Genomic DNA, 17,200 nt, shown 5'->3' with positions numbered 1-17,200 from the left:
CAGATTCTGCCAGTGCAGTTATTGTCTAGGAGGAGAAGTAGATTCTTGATGCTTCCTACTCTGCCATCTTCCCAGAATCCTCTCTATTTTACCCTAGTGTTTTGAACGAATGTTTCCCTGGATATATAATTCTAAGCAGATGGCTCTTCTCCTCAGCACTTTGAAGCTTTCTGGCTTTTATTGTTGCTGTTGCTACCGAAAAGCCCACTATGTGTCTAATTATTGTTTTCTCAGTAATTGTCTTTTCTCTCTGGATACTTAAGATTTTCTCTTCATATTTGATGTTCTGCAGATTCATTACAATGGGTCTTGGGATGGGTTTCTTTTTGTTTATCTTGCTTAGCGGTGTTTCCCAAATTTGAACATTCATGTCTTTGAAGGCTGTCAGCATTTCTGGAAAGTACTCAGCCATCATCTCCTTGACTATTATCTCTTCTTCACTGTTCTTATTACCTTCTTCTGGAACTCTGATCATAGGATTCTTACACTATCTGTATTAGTCATTTTGGGCTGCTGTAACAAAATGCCATAGACTAGGTGACAACAAGCATTTATTTCTCACAGTTCTGGAGGTTGGAAGTCCAAGATTAGGATGCCATCATGGTTGGTAATGATGAGAGCCCTCTTCCTGATTTACAGACTGCTACCTTCTTGCTATAGCCTTACATGTGAGAGAGAGAGCACGTGCTCTGGTCTCTTCCTCTTCTTATAAGGGCACCAATCCCATCATGGCTCCACTCTCATGACCTCAACTAAACCAAATTACCTCCCAAAGGCCCACCTCCAAATACCAAAAACAGTCAGTCAATAGCTCTATCCTTCATATCTTTTAAACTCTCCTATTCTCCGTTTGTTTCTCTGTGCTAAACTCTGAGTAACTTCTTCAGACCTATCTTCTAGTTCACTAACTTCTCTTTAGCTGGCTATAATTTGATGTTTCACTTCTCTATTAAGTTTTTGAATAAATATTTGAATATTAATTATTTGCAGTTGATTCTACGTTTATCTCTGACACGTATTTACCAGAGTAGGTCAATAATCAGTTAGTCACAGAATTTTTATTTGAGGCAGGATAGTTGCCTCAAAGTACCCTCCTCCTCACCCTCCTCCTTTTCTGTACATTCCTAAAACACTTTTTATTGTGAAAATCACACACACAAAAGTACATAAAATGTTTTAACATATTAATGATAGTTATTTGAACTTCCAGTCTGATAGTTCCAATTTCTGGGTTTTCTCTGAATCTTGTTTTGTTTATTACTTTGTCTCTTGCTAGTGGGATTTGTGTTTTTGTTATTGTTGTTGCTTTGTTGTGTGTCTTGTAATTTTTTAGTGAATGCTGAACCATACGTGTAGAACTGAGGTAAACAGTATGTATGCTTGAAAATGGGAACACTTCTTCTGCTAGACTGATAACGTGGGGGATTGAGTCAATCTCGTCAGTTGTTGAGTTGAGTTTGAATTTTGTTGTTGCTATGGTTACCTTCAGATAACAATGACTTAGAATTCCTCTCCTATAATATCCTGTGTTGGCGGGGGCGGTGGCTGGAGTGTCAGGATTTTTCTCAGTGTTCCTGCCCCACCCTCATCTTTTTTCCTTCTCTGTGTATCTAGAACGCAAGGGGGTATCTCTCCACACTCTTACCCACCCCACCCCACCCTTAGCAGCTGACTGCTCTGCTTCTTACTTGGGTGCTTGCTTGCCTGGAGGTGGTGGGGTGAGGAAATTTTCTGTCATCCTAGTCCAGCCTCAGTCTTAGGCAGGCCCTGTGTGCCTGGCTCTCAGGGTTGGACCTTTCAGTTATATTGCACTTTCCTTTCATGGCAGCTAACCTCTCCCATTTGTTTATAACAGGTTTTGTGCAGGACAAAGCTTCCTTCCCCTCTTCCAGCAGCAGTGGACCTCCAGTGGTATTGGTATAAGATCCTGAGCCAGGACCAAGTATGTGTGGGTTTATTTCTGGACTGGCTCTTCTGTCCCATTGATATATTTGTCTGTTTGTTAATCTTGACAGCAATACCATGCTGTCTTAATGCTATTAAGTATTGAAGTCAGGTAGTGTAAATCCTCCAACTTTGTTAATCATTTTCAAAGTTAAATTTGGTCCTTTACTGAATTTTAGAATCAGTATATCAATTTCTACCAAAAGAAAAAAGCTTGCTGGAAGTTTGATTGGAATTGCATTAAATCTATAGATCAGGTTGGGGAATAATTGAAATCTTAATAATACTGAGTCTTCTCAATATCCACAAACACAGTATCTCTCTCAATTTATTTAAGTCTTCAGTAATTTATCTCAGAAATATTTTATAGTTTCCAGTGTACCAGTTTTGTACATCTTGTTTCAGATGTATTCCTAATTATTTCATATTTTTATGCCAGTGCAAATGGTGTTATTTTTATTCCAATTTCTAGTTGTTTGTTGCTAGTATTTTGTATATTAATATTTGTATATTGTGTATTCTGCAACCTTGTTAAACTCACTTATTCTAACAGCATTTTTGTAGATCCCATAGGATCTCCCATGGAGATAACCATGTCATGGATTGAGTATATTTCCTGATTCTACTGCATTTCCCTTGTTGGCTCATAACTATGACTCTTTATTGTATTATTTTAGTGGCTGCTTTAGGGTTTATAGTATATATCTTTACCTCATCACAGTCTACCTTCAAGTAACATTATAGTACTTCACATATATAGTATAAGAACCTTCAACAATATACTTCCATTTCTCTCCTCCCAGCCTTTGTGCTATTGTCATACATTTTGCTTCTACATATATTTTACACTCACAACACATTGTTATTATTTTTGCTTTAAACAGTAGATTACATATTTTATTGGCTGTGGATTTTAATAGATGTTTGCTCTATATTCATCATTTCTGGGTGTTTTGAAGCAGATAAATTTTTCAGAATATCTACTCTATCATTTTTCTGAAAAAGGAAGTCTACTAGTGGTCTTTCCATTGTGAACAGTCCTCACACAAAGATAAATCCATGAGTAATCGATACATGAAGGTCCAAGTATATCAATAGACTGCAGCTAACCCAATCAGCCACATGATGCCCAGTTACTTACTTTAAAAGCTAGACTCTCCTCTTCAATAAATGGCATTGGGAAAACTGGACAGCCACATGCAAAAGAATGAAAGTAGTCCATTCCCTTACACCATGCACAAAAATCAACTCAAAATTGATTAAAGACTTGAATGTAAGACCCGAAACCATGAAACTTCTAGACGAAATCATAGGCAGTACGCTCTCTGACATCGGTCTAAGCAGCATATTTTCAAGTCCCATGTCTGACCAGGCAAGGGAAACAAAAGAAAAAGTGAACAAATGGGACTACATCAAACTAAAAAGCTTCTTCACAGCAAAGGAAACCATCAACAAAATGAAAAGACAACCTAACAATTGGGAGAACATATTTGCAAACCATATATCAGGTAAGGGGTTAATATCCCAAATATACAGAGAACTAATACAGCTCAACAACAAAAAAACCAACAATCCAATTAGAAAATGGACAACAGATCTGAACAGAGATTTCTCCAAAGAAGATATATGGATGGCCAACAGGCATATGAAAAGATGCTCAACATCATTAGCTATCAGGGAAATGCAAATCAAAACTACAATGAGGTATCACCTCACTCCGGTCAGAATGGCTATCATTAACAAGACAGGAAACAACAAATGTTGTAGAGGATGTGGAGAGAAGGGAACCCTTGTCACTGCTGGTGGGAGTGCAAACTGGTGCAACCACTATGGAAAGCAGTATGGAGTATCCTCGGAAAATTAAGGATAGATCTACCATATGATCCAGTTATCCCACTGCTAGGTATTTATCCAAAGAAGTTGAAAACACAAAGGCATAAAGATACTTGCACCCCTATGCTCATCGCAGCATTATACATGATAGCCAAGACGTGGAAGCAACCTAGGTGCCCATCAAGGGGCGAATGGATAAAGAAGATGCGGTATTTATACACAATGGACTACTACTCAGCCATAAGAAATGATGAAATCCCGCCATTTGTGACAACATGGATGGACCTTGAGGGTATTATGCTGAGTGAAATAAGTCAGAGGGAGAAAGTCCAATTCCATATGCTCTCACTCATAAGTAGAAGATAAAAACAACGACAAACAAACACATAGCATTGGAGATTGGATTGGTGGTTACCACAGGGGAAGGGGAAAGGGGGGAGGGCAAAAGGGGTGATTAGGCTCACAGGTGAGGGGATGGACTATAATTAGTTTTCGGGTGGTGAACATGATGTAATCTACACAGAATTCGAAATATATTATGATGTACATCCGAAAATAAATAAATAAATAAATAAAAGCTAGACTTTCTCATAAGTACACTGGAGGTAATACATTTGATTGTATCAATAACCTTTCATGTCCACAGGCCTTAATCACATCTTTTGATACTTCAATTATAATCACTCTACATATTCTCTCATAACATTGTTCCCTAGATATTCAATGCAACCAAGTCTCACATGGTTTACAATCTTCTAAACTCCTTGAAGGTGGTGAACATATTTCATAGTTGGTACTCTCAAAATGCTAAGCCCCGAAGGTGATAGGTGTTTTCTGAAGTTAGTGGCTTGTGAATATATAGACTCGAATGGAGGAAGTAATGGAAATAGGAGTAAACTTAAGGTTCTGGGATTTTCAAAACTCTGAAGTAGCCAAAGAACATGTGAAACAAGTCCTAACAATCATTTAAACGAAGTCACCAAAATAGTGCGTAGGACCACACCCCTTTTTTACTTCCCAGAACTTGTGAATCAGACTTCTTTATCTATCAAGTCAGTTTACACAGTCTAATATGTGTAAGTACCCCTGGCCTAGTCTCATATCCAGAGTTCAGAAGTTATCAGGTTAGCTTGCCCCTCCTGTTCTTTAAGGAGAGTCAGACTCCATTCCAATATTTTCTTTCTCTTACTCTACCATTTAAATGCCTACAACATGCTAAGTGGGTAGGATACAAAGAAGTCTAAGACGTGATTTCTGCCCTCAAGAAGCACACTGTGAAGCTGATGTAGCAAAAGCATAAAGGCCTCCATGTTCACGGTAGTCCATTTTCCTTCATTATTTTTCCAGCTGAAATGGCAGCTGAGCCAACACATTTTCTTTTGGCACTCACTGTAAGTACAACCTGTAGCCAGGTCACTGCCCTTAACTCATTGTATTCTTTCTCTCTCAGGCTCATTAACTGAGTTGCCCACCACACCTTTGGTGTGGTAGGTGAATTCATCATAGTTCACGTTCTTAAATAATGACTTCTGAAGGTCTGGAATTGTTGAGTAGCTGTAGGTCAAAGGGCAAAAGGGGAAGAATGAAATACATTCTGCACTTGTAGGACTCAAGAGGAAATCGGCCCCCTCTTCTCTCCCTTACCGACACTGCCTTGGTTCAGGATTTCCTCACCACTTACTGGAACTATTGCAAAAGCCTCTGGCTTAGCTTCCCGCCTCCAGACCCTCTTGTCTACAGTTCATTCTTCACACTCTTTACAAGAGTAACCCTTCCACCATGCAGCATCAATAACGTCCTCCTGCCCAAAGACCGTCAATGGCTCCCCACCCACAAAAAAAAATCAAGTCTTTCCAAGTAGAAAACCTTCAAATAAAATCAGCCATGTGTAATAAGTAAGAGGCATATGACTCCAAGAGTAGATACTAGGTGATTTTATACATTAATTCTCTTGGTTATATACTATTTGGTAAAATCAATTTGGCAAAAGTAATTTGGCCCAAAGCAAGCTATTGAAGTGATGATTTGATTGAAAAAGGATATCCCCAGAAATATTCCCGCCATTTTTTTGTTTTTAGACTTTGAGAGGTTTCCCCTTGCCCTTTTTGTTCTATATGACTAATTTTCATCCAATTATTCCTACCCTGTGCTGTCCAGAACATCAAACATTTTGAAACCACCTAAATATCCAACCATTGGGAGGTAACTGAAGCCTACACGTAGCTGTAGCAATAAGGAATGGTTTAAACAAATTGTCAAGGATTATAAAATGTATGTATAGTTTGCACAAACATTATATGCAGTGACATTGTAAAGCAAATTTGCAAAATGTATAGTCATAAAAATATCACCAAACAAGATCAGCAACAATTAATTAAAGATGAATTAGAAAAAATCCAAAATTCTAGATCTTTGTGTTATGTCTTTTGTAGTATTATTTATTTATTTTTCTTATTACAAAAGCGAGTCAAGTTATGAGAGAAAACTAAGAAAAGACAGACAGCTACATGCACATGACCATAACAGCTTGCTACTCAATGACAACTACTTCTAGATCTTCTAGTAAAAACTGAATCATATGATACATACTATTTGAAAGCAACTCCATTTTATTTATGCATCTTCCACTGTTGAACATTTAAGTTGATTTCAACAAATCTCATATTTTGTATATTTAAGTTTTTATCACTTTTGTTTTTTTGCTGTCAGTAGCAGCACAAAGCAATAGTAACTAGATAAAATTGATCTGACATAAAATATAAAAGGTTTGGGCAAAACTCCCCAGAATTCTGAAAAAATGGTTTAAAAAAATGTTTAAAGTCACATAAATTGTAAAACCACCCCCAAGTGAAATGAGACCCTGGACAACCAAACCCAAACTGGTGAGCAGGAATATTCATCTTCAAACAAATCATCGTCTTCTCCAGCTGCTTTTGGCAAATCACCTGCAGCCTTTCAGGTCGTGAGGATCTTTAGGAGGTAAATGACCTCCTGCCCAAGATGATGGATTTCCCCTTCAAATCAGGCCTTTTGAATAAGAACAGATGACAACAACTTGCTGTGTCTATTAACACTGTAAACTAGCAGGACCAGATCTGAGACTATATTATTTACTTGGCTGGTGATAAGGAATGGGCTACTCTCTATAATTTCTAACCAGGATCATACTACCCAAATAGTAAATTTAATAATTTGGACCCACTTCCCTTCCAAGCTTACTTAAAAGCATCATGTACCCTCTATTCTGTTAGCTCTTTGTCCATCTTTACTCCAATATCACACCGTCTTGATTACTGTAAATTGATAACATGTCTCAAAATCAGAAATGCTGTTCCTCCAACTCAGTTCTTTTTCAAAGTTGTTTTGGCTATACTAGGTGTTTTTGCATTTCCACATAAATTTTGGAATCAATTTGTCAAGTTTGACAAGAAAGCCTGTTGGGATTTTGCTCTGGGGAGAACTGACACCTTAATGATATGGATTTGTCCAATCCATGAACATGGTATATCTCCATTTGTTTAGATCTTCTTTAATTTCTCTCAACAATGGTCTGGTTTTCAGTGTGTACATCTTTTATCAGAGTTATTCCTAAATATTTCATACTTTTGATGCTATTACAAATGATATTGTTTTTTTAAATTCAATTTCCAGTTGCTCATTGCTAATGTATAGAAATATAATTGATATTTATATATTGATGTTTTGTCTACAGCAACTAACACATATATGGACATCGGATATTCAAAATAAGTGTAAGAGCAATTCAGCAGAGATAATCTTTTCAACAAATGGTGCTGGAACAATTGGATATCCTCATGCAAAAGAGCCCAAAACCAGACCAATACAAAACCTTCAATCCATACTTCACATTATTTAAAAAATTAACTCAAAATGAATCATAGACATAAATGTAAAACCTAAAGCTATAAAACTTCTAGAAGAAAATATAAAAGAAAACCTTTATGACCTTGAGTTAGGTAAAGATTTCTTAGATATGACACTGAAAACATAAGACATAAAAGAACAAGTCAATAAGTTGAACTTCATCAAAATTAATTTTTTTTGCTCTTCATCAAAATGCACTGTTAGGAGAATGAAAAGACAAGCCACAGACTCTGAGAAAATATTTGCAAATCATGTACCTGATAAAGGATTTGTATCCAGAATATATAAAGAACTCTCAAAACTCAATAATAATTCAACAACTCAATTTTTAAAAAGGGCAAAATGTTTAACCAGACATTTTACCAAAGAAGATATATTGATGGCAAATAAGCACATGAAAAGATGCTCAACATCATTAGTTATTGGCAAATGCAAATTAAAACTATGAGAGACCACTACACACCTATTAGAATGGCTACAATGAAAAAGACTAGCCAACCACACACACACACATAATTTGGTAACTATGTGAGATGACGAATGTGTTAACTAACCCTATTTTAGTAATCATTTTACAATATGTACATATATCAAATTATCATGTTATACACCTTAAAGTTACACAATGTTATAAACCAATTATATCTCAATAAAGCTGGGGGAAAAAACATTTAAAAAGGTAAAAGAAAAAAAAAACCAGACTGATCATACCAAGTACTGACAAGCGTGTGGAAGAACTGGACCCTGCTGGTGGGAATGCAAAACAGTACAAGTACTTTGGAAAGTGGTTTGGCAGTTTCTTAACAAATTAAACATACACATGTCATATGATCCAGCCATTCCACTCCTAGCCATTTTTTTCTACCCAAGAGGAATGAAATCCTGTGTCCACACAAAATCCTGTGTGTGAACGTTCACAGCAGCTTTGTATGTAATAGCCCAAACCAGAAACAGTGCAAACGTCCATTAACAAGTGAATGGATAAACAAAGTGCAATAGCCATGCAATGGAACACTGTTCAGCAACAAAGAGGAATAACCATAGGTACAAGTTACAACACGGATGGAGAATTCTCAGAGTAACTGCTATGAGTGAAAGAAGCCAGACAAGAAAGAGTACATACTGTACCACTCCACTTATATAAATTCTAGAAAATGCAACAAATCAGTAGTGACAGAAAGTGGATTGTGGTTGCCTGGGGGACAGGGCTGGGTGGGAGGTAAGGATTATGCAGGATGTGAACAAACTTTTGATAAGGATGATTATGTTTACTCTGTTGATTGTGGTGATGGTTTCATGAGTGTATACATTTACCTCTAAACTTATCAAATCGTGCGCCGTTTAAATGTATGCAGTTTATTATCTATCAATTATACCTCAGTAAAGCTATTTAAGAAAAACTAAGGGACATCAGGAGCTACGAAATGACAGCAATACCTTTCTGAGGTCAAAGAGCGAGGCTGTAGTTGAGGACCTTAGAGATCTTGCTGGAGTGCTCCTCTCTGCACTGTGAAGGGACGGCTCATCCTTGCTGGGCTCTGACAGCTGCATTTCACTTTCATATTGTGCAATAGGGTTGTCCCAGGCTACCAGCTATCTTCGGCATCTCTCTAGGGGTCACATAGGACACTGGCTAGCCAGCTGGGAGAAACTGACCAGGTCACCAATATAACTCAGATCCTCAGATGTAGGGAAAAATCTCCTGAAAATAAAACTTCGCGAAACTTCGCAGGACTATGGAGTTCACCCCAAACCAGCCAGCAGCAACCGTGGTTGGACGGCTTGGATCAAGTACTGGGTGGACTGGCCTGACTGGATGTAAATTATTGGAAGTCTTGCCTCAAACACCCACACACACAAAGAGATCATGGAGTGAGTACCTCTCCCGGGGAGTCCGTGGGTGGCCTTCAGTGAGGCCCCGACCCCAAAATTATACGGAAGTTTTGTAAGTATGTGCATTCATGCATTTTTCTGGGGAGAGGATTTGTAGCTCTCCTCCGACCCTCAAAGAGCTCCCTGACTGTAAAAAGATTAAGAAGTGCAAACATGAATAAAGCCAGAACCCTCGGTCCTTTCTGCTCCCTCCTCTCCAGCTTCCAGGATCAAAACCTACGAGTCCTTCATTCGCTTCTTCCCACTGAGATCACATCTACCGACCTATGTTCTTCTCAAATACAGCAAGCCATCACCAACTTCATTTCTTCCTCCCTTTGCCTGGGAGCGCGTACTCCAGGCAGCACCCCACCCCGTCCCCTGCGCAGTCCTCTCACGGTTTCCTGCTACTTACGAATTTGGAGTTGTTTCCCAGGTCCCCAGGTGTGCAACCTGCCCAACACGTTTCCTCTCTCCGGGTACGCAGTCCCTACCCCGTCCTACCACCACCCACCCATATAATTTGCTTTTGCCTAGGGTTAGAGACAGGGTTGTTTTCCTTGAGACACGGGAACAGCTTTCCTCGTGGCGCTCAGAGAACCACGCTCACGTATTTCTCCAAACTGCTGTAAAACTCCAACCCGGAGCCCCAGTCGCAAAGCCCGGCAATCCCCTTTACCTCGGAAACTGGGAAGACGTGGAATTAAATGCCTGGCCCCTTGGCTCCCTCCCCTGGGTGGCCAGGCAAGCCGGGCTGGGTAGGGGCGCAGGCACGGGCGCTCTGCCGTTCCCCACCGCTGTCTCCACGTGTCCCTGACGCGAGGGTGCAGCGCTCCCTCCGCGATCCCCGGCGGGCACACACCCCCTTCCTCGCGGACCGACTCACCGCTGCGGTAGGGCGCTCGCTGCCGACCCCCTAGGGCTCCCCGGCCCCCTCCCGCCGCCCCCAGGGGCGCGCGCCTCTCCCTACCCGGAGTCACCGGCGGCCGGAGCAGCAGCAGCAGCAGCAGCGCGGGGAGGGCGCTGACCCGGCAGCCCCGGAGCCGCCGCCGGGCCATGGCCGGACGCTCCCGCCGGCCACCTCCCGGGCTCGCAGCGGCCGGGCCACCCCGCCGCCCGCGCCCGCGGATGCGCGAGGGTCCCGCAGGAGGCGGCCGGCGTTGCTCCCCGCACTGGCCGCCCCGCGAGTCGCATTCGCTTTCGCTTTTGCTTTAGCCCCTGGAGGGCTGGGGAGAGGTGAAGAGCTGTGACAGATCCGTGACTCAGCATCCCCACCCCCTCTAGGAAAAGCCCCGGCACCGCCGTGACCCCCGCCCCGCAGACCCGGTCCCCGAGCGCCGCCGGCAGCGAGGAGCGCAGACCGGGACCGTCACCTGCGGAAGCCCGGGCCCCGCTCCCCCCGCCCCGTCCCCTTCTCTCCTCGCCCTCTGGACCCTAGAAGTCCGTTGGGTCTCTGGTCCCCTGCAGAGGGAGTGCGCAAAGCCGGGGGAAGCAAACTTTCCCGTAGACGCTGCTGGGGGGCTTTCGCACCTGGCTTCTCCGCTCGCTGGGTCTCCTCCCTTCGCTTGCCTCCGCCTGTGGCTCCGGCTTCAACTTTCCGACGTTCCCTGCGCTCCTGGACCACGAGCTGGTGGGTGAGCGGCCCTGCGTGCGGCCGGAAAGTCTCATCACGGTGGGTGACAGCGCAGTTGTCGCCGCAGGGCGACTGGCCAGGTCACCTGCCCTGTGCGCCCAGGCCCGGCAGCGGGAGCAGCCCAGGCCACCTGCTCACTCCTGCTCTGGCTCCCGGCGCCGCCACTTTGTCTTACTCCTGCGGCTGCTTGCTTCCCCAAGAAAATTTCAAATATTTGAAATGGGGATGAGAGGGAGACGGAAGGAGGATCTCAAAGTTACTCATCTCTTAGTTCATTTCGTTATTTTGTTTCGTTAGACGAGTTCTCCTAGTCTGCCATCCTCCTCTTTTGCAGGCGTTTTGGTTTACCTTTTTTTTTTTTTTTTTTTGCTGAGGAGGATTCACCCTGAGCTAACATCTATATTAATCTTTCTCTATTTTGTATGTGGGTCCCTGCCCCAACATGGCCACTGAGGTGTGGTGTATGTCCAGACCGGAATTGAACCCTGAAGCAGAAGTAGGGCACATTGAACGTCACCACTAGGTCTCCGGGAGCCCCTGGGTGTTTTGTTTTTTTCTCCCTTGGGAATCTCAAGTTAAGTCTAACATTGCTGAGTCAATATACAAGTGTATAACAAGAAAGCTCCAGATGCACATTCTGAATTCCCAGTTCTGGGAGTGAAATTTAGGCAAAATTAGACATCTCTGGGCTTCAATTTGTCCCCCAGGGTAACATCTTGAATAAGTATAGTGCAATATTGCAACCAGGAAATTGACGTTGATGCAATCCATAGCCCTTCTTCCAGTTTTACCAGTTTTCCACGCATCCATTCATTTGCACGTGTGGATTCTGTTCTGTGCAGTTTTGTCGCCTGTGTAGATGTCTGTGATCCCTACCACCATCAAGACACAGAACCGTTTCCATCACCAGGATCCGTCCTACTATTATCTTATAGGCACAGCCACCTTCCTCTCTCTCCACCCCCGCCCCCCGCCAAGTCCCTAAGACAACCACTGTTTTTTTTCTCCATCTCTGTAATTTCATCTTTGAAGCATTTTGTATCAGTGGAATCATACAGTATGTAACCTTTAAAGGTCGACTTTTTTCACTCAGTGTAATCCTCTTGAGATCCATTCAAGTCACTGCTGGTATCAGCGGTTGTCCCTTTCTATGAGTAGTATTGATGGTTTCTTTTTTTTTTTTTTTTAAAGATTTTATTTTTTCCTTTTTCTCCCCAAAGCCCCCCCGGTACATAGTTGTGTATTCTTCGTTGTGGGTTCTTCTAGTTGTGGCATGTGGGATGCTGCCTCAGCGTGGTCTGATGAGCAGTGCCATGTCCGCGCCCAGGATTCGAACTAACGAAACACTGGGCCACCTGCAGCGGAGCGCGCGAACTTAACCACTCGGCCACGGGGCCAGCCCCGATGGTTTCTTTTTTTAAAGTATGAATCTCTGCCACCCACCCTCAAGTCACCCTGTACTGTTTTACGTGTATTTGTTTTCTAGTGCTGCCATAACAAAGTACCAAAAACCAGGTGGTTTAAAACAAGAGGAATCGATTCTCTCACGGTTCTAAAATCCGAACTCTTGGGAGTCTGAGATCAAGGTGTTGGAAGGACCATGCTCTCTCAGAAGGCTCTAGGAGAGGGTCCTTTCTTGCCTCTTCTAGCTTCGGGCGTTTGCTGGCCATCTTTGGTGTTCCTGGGCTTGTCGATGCATCAGTCCAGTCACATGGCCGTCTACTCCTTGTGTCTCTTCATGTTGTCTTCCCTCTACGCGTGTCCCTGTGCCCAAATTTCTCCTCTTTGTAAGGACGCCATTCATGTTGGACTAGAACCCACCCTAATGACCTCATTTTAACTTGACCTCTGTAAAGAACCTATTTCCAAGAAGATCACATTCTGACCTACAGAGAGTCAGGGCATGCTTCCACCCATAACAATATGGTATCTTTATTTCTGAGAACAAAGTCCAAGCTCCATTTTCTCAGGCCAAAGGAAATGACCTGGCTGCAGAACGGCTGGATTCCTGAGGTGGTGCTCATACTTCAGGGGTGACTCAGGTGAGAGTTCGTTCAGGGGCACCAAATCAGAGGCCCCACACAGAGGTGGGGAACTTGGTAAGCACCCATCGCTCAGAGCAGAGCTGGAGTTAAGGACCAGGCTGTGGGGTTGGGAAAGATAATGCCTGGTAGCAGGGTCTTCAGCCATGGATTGTCCTCTGGAGGGGTATAGACAGTGGACCCTCAGGACTGAGGAGGCTAAGATGACAGATTGGGTGACCAAGAAGAGGATAGCTGTGGCTCAAGGTTAATGGATTCTTTTTTTTTTTTAGAATCTTAAATGTTTAAACCAAGATATATAGCATGAAATTCACCATTTTAAATTGTATAATTCAGTGGTTTTTAGTACATTCGTGATATTGTGCAACCATCACCCCTATCTAATTCCAGAATATTTCCATTACCCCAAAAAGAAAGCCAGTATCTATTAGAGCCACTCCCAGTTTCCCCTCTCCCAGCCCCTGGTAACCTTTAATCTACCTTCTGTTTCTGTGGTTTTCCTATTCTGAATATTTCACGTAAATGAAATCATACACTATGCCCTTTTCTGTCTGGTTTATTTCACTCAGCATAATTTTTTCAAGGTTCCTCCATGCTGTCACATGTATCAGTACTTCATTCCTTTTTATGACTGAATAATATTCCATTAAATAGATAGTCTACATTTTGTTTATTCATTCACCAGTTCAGAAATATTTGAGTTGTTTCCACTTTTTGGCTGTTATGAATAATACTGCAATGCACATTCATGGACAAGCTTATGTGTGAATAAATGTTTTCAGTTCTCTTGGGTATATCACCTAGGGGTGGCATCGTTGGGTTGGATGGTAATTCTAAGATTCTTGAAGGATGGCAAGAAGACTCAAGGAGCCATTTAGCAACGAGACCCAACTGGTTCGCAGACGGGGGTGACAATTTCTAATGCTCACCAGATGATAGCGTACTTGGCTTTGGGACACATTGACTTAGGAACTAAGGCAAGATAAGTGTGTAGGGATCAGTGTAAGGGCATGTAGCTGCTGCAGCGAACCGGGGGAACCAAGGCTATGAAAATAATGACGTGGAGAGAATGAAAGAGAGCTACTCCACTCACAGAAAGAGTTTTGTTTAAGAGCAGGAAAAAAATAAGCTTGGATGTAAGAGGAAGGAATTGCTTCTCAAAACTCAAAGTATGAAAAACACCACATTTCCCTATTTTACTTCCGTAAATCATCTCACATCTGGCTGCAAGCTTCTACATGCCAAGATCAACAAAAATCTACTATCATTCCTCTCCCCCACAATGGCGAATGGTTCTCTTCCCTTCCCTTGGGTTTTACCAGAACCCAGGAAAAATAGGGAGAGGCTACGACTTGTGTCTTCTTGACTACTCCTCATGGTCATTGTCCAGACCCACCTTCTGGTCTCTGGTCAGCAAACACACCTTACTCTCTTCTACGTAGTCCACCCCCATTCTCTTCGAAACATTTTTGCATACCCAGTTTTCCCCACAGACAATCTAGGCAGATACCTCAATTAGCCTAGGTCTTCCTTCCAGAAAAGGCCTATTTGTGTCAGCCTCCTGGTACCCTGCAGTCAAATAAACAAACACCAAACAAATAATCTGTAAACCGCATCCCTGTGAAGAGAGAACCCGAAATTCTCAAACACAAAAGCTTGTTTGCTCCTAGAGAAAATCACTTCTTAGTTTCTTCCCTGTGATGAGTCTCTGGTAGCAAGAATCTCCAAGAGACCAATCCATTTCTTGATAAAAACTCACTCCACTATATTAATTTGGAGCCTCATATCCATAATTTAATCACTTTTGTAGTTGAAAAAATTAAGCTGTGAAAGGGATTTTGAATTTTAAATATTTAAACGTGTCAGAGTAGAATGAGTTGACAACTGTTTAAAGTCTCGTTGTTTTTGCACTCAAAGTTGTTTTGGAATTTTTCTTTTTGATTGGCCTTGAAACCACATTCTCTCTGGTTCTGCATGTATGGGAATAATAGGGCCTACATCATAGGGTGATTGTGAGGATTAAATGAGTTAGTAAAAAAGCATTTTGAACAGTGCCTGACATGTAATAAGTGGTCAATAAGTGTTAGATTTGGGGGCTGGCCCCATGTCCCAGTGGTTAAAGTCTCTTACACTCTGCTTCAGTGGCCAGGGTTCGCATCCTGCACGCGGACATATTTCATTTGTCTGCCATGCTGTGGCAGCAACCCACATGCAAAATAGAGGACGATTGGTACAGACGTTAGCTCAGGGTTAGTCTTCCTCACCAAAAAAAAAAATAAATAAAGTGTTAGATTTATAATACATAATGTATAATATATAACACATTATCCTTTGTAAACTAACTAAAATGATTGCAGAGGAAGCTGTCAGCTAAAAATGTTAAGTTAGGGGTTGAGAAAGTGTTCAGAGAAATATTATCTATGATACTCAGCCAAGCCATCTGTCAAGGCAGGATGCCAGAGCTTGAAGACGGGTAGGAGGCCCCAGGAGCAGATGGTGAAGATGGAAGCTCCACCCTGGGTGAAAGTTCCAACAGCTGGGAGCAATGTTCCCACTCCTGCTGTCACTTCCTGCAGCGAGACCATACCCAGCTAAGATGACAGACTTGTGAAGCCAACTGGCCCAGGATGAAGCAGCTTCACATTCCACTCCAGTTGCTCCAGGAGCATCCCCTACTGACTCACGTCTGCCTAAGAGCCCAACATGGCCTGTCACCCTCGGGACTCTTCCTTCTTCACAAAAGAGTGTCTGTCCTTCTCTTCCACTCCAACCCTTCTCTACCTTCCTTATCTCATCTCCTGAGGAGGAGAGCTTGGAAGAAGAAGAAACCTTTCAGGAACTTCCTGCTTTCACCTTTGGTTTTTGGTTCACCTCTAAATAACTCAGGATAAAACCAAGGAAGAAAGTGACAGAACCTTAGGCTTTTAAAAATGCACACCCAAGATTTACCCCAGAACCCCAAACCCAAATGCCTAAAAGGGCCAGACAGCAGGCTTCGTGGGCATGAGACGAGAGGAAGTGGGCAGAAAGCTCCTGTAGACTGGAAGGGAGTAGCGTGTCCACTGCCACTAGATGTTTAATTTCTGGAGAGACTTTGAAAACATAGGTCCTGGTGTGAAATCTCCCAGTTTACAAATAGTGATTATCATTTTAGAAGTCAAAACCCCTCGCAAGCCATGCAAAGCTGACCCGTAGGCTTTGCAACGTCTGGTGGATAGTAATCTTTTTATTCAGATAACTATAAAGTGTTTCTATTCCCCCGTCATGTTAGAAATCAGAAATAGTAATTTACTGGAATGAATTTGGTTCATGAATTTTAACGTCTTAGATCTGTGACCAATCACAGTAGGTGGCCCGTGACCTCTTGGGACAATTTACAAAAAATTTTGTGTGTGTGTGTACTTTTCTGCAGAAAGTACCCATAGCATTCTTTAGCTTTTTCAAGAGTCCTTGACCTAAAATATTGAGAATAAAATGTCTACAAGATGTAATAATTTATAGACATTGTAACTTTTTAAATGTAAGAAATTACAGATTCTGAGTTGAAACATAAGCTGTTTATGAGCTTAAAACTATTTATCTGGGGTTGGAGCTGTGATTAGAGTAATTTCTGTCTTTTTTTTTTCCCAAATGATTTCTCCAGCTATGTCATAAACAAAGTGCTAAAAGGCATCTTAATGATTGCAAAGATGGGAAATAACCTAAATGTCCATCAATAAGGGATGATTGGATAATTACATAACATGCATACAAGAGAATACAATGCAGTTATTTAAAAAATTAGCTCTCTTTGTACTAGTATGGAAAGATCTCCAAGATACAGTGTTAACAAAACAAATATACAAACATGCAAAGCTGTGCATACTACCCTGCCTCTTACGTTAGAAGGGAGAAAATAAGAGAATGTTATATTTGCTTGTATTTGCACACATATTCAGTGGCACTCTGGAGAAGCACACGAGAAAGCAGTAAAATGTGTATCCTTATGACT

At 42.0% G+C, this 17,200-nt stretch overlaps 1 protein-coding gene and 1 long non-coding RNA gene across 5 annotated transcripts in view; one reads left to right on the top strand and one right to left on the bottom strand.

The window, feature by feature from the left end:
- Positions 1–8,358, top strand: part of LOC138921389 (uncharacterized) — a 40,420-nt gene extending 32,062 nt beyond the window's left edge. Inside the window, exons 3-4 of the long non-coding RNA XR_011433925.1 lie at positions 1,856–1,942; positions 7,490–8,358. This is a non-coding gene — a long non-coding RNA (uncharacterized lncRNA). The remainder of the gene's footprint in view (positions 1–1,855; positions 1,943–7,489) is intronic.
- IL15RA (interleukin 15 receptor subunit alpha) overlaps positions 1–10,738 on the bottom strand; it is a 40,023-nt gene extending 29,285 nt beyond the window's left edge. For all 4 annotated transcript variants that reach the window (XM_023631926.2, XM_023631925.2, XM_070255009.1 and 1 more), the window contains exon 1: positions 10,505–10,738. In XM_023631926.2, the coding sequence (XP_023487694.1) occupies positions 10,505–10,592 (88 nt within the window). In that variant the 5' untranslated portion in view covers positions 10,593–10,738. The remainder of the gene's footprint in view (positions 1–10,504) is intronic.
- Positions 10,739–17,200: the final 6,462 nt, after the last annotated feature.

This window comes from Equus caballus, chromosome 29 (assembly GCF_041296265.1).
Source record: "Equus caballus isolate H_3958 breed thoroughbred chromosome 29, TB-T2T, whole genome shotgun sequence".
In the NCBI taxonomy this organism is placed as follows: domain Eukaryota; kingdom Metazoa; phylum Chordata; class Mammalia; order Perissodactyla; family Equidae; genus Equus; species Equus caballus.
Note: the sequence above shows the minus strand (reverse complement) of the source record. Positions and strands in the feature narration are given on the sequence as shown.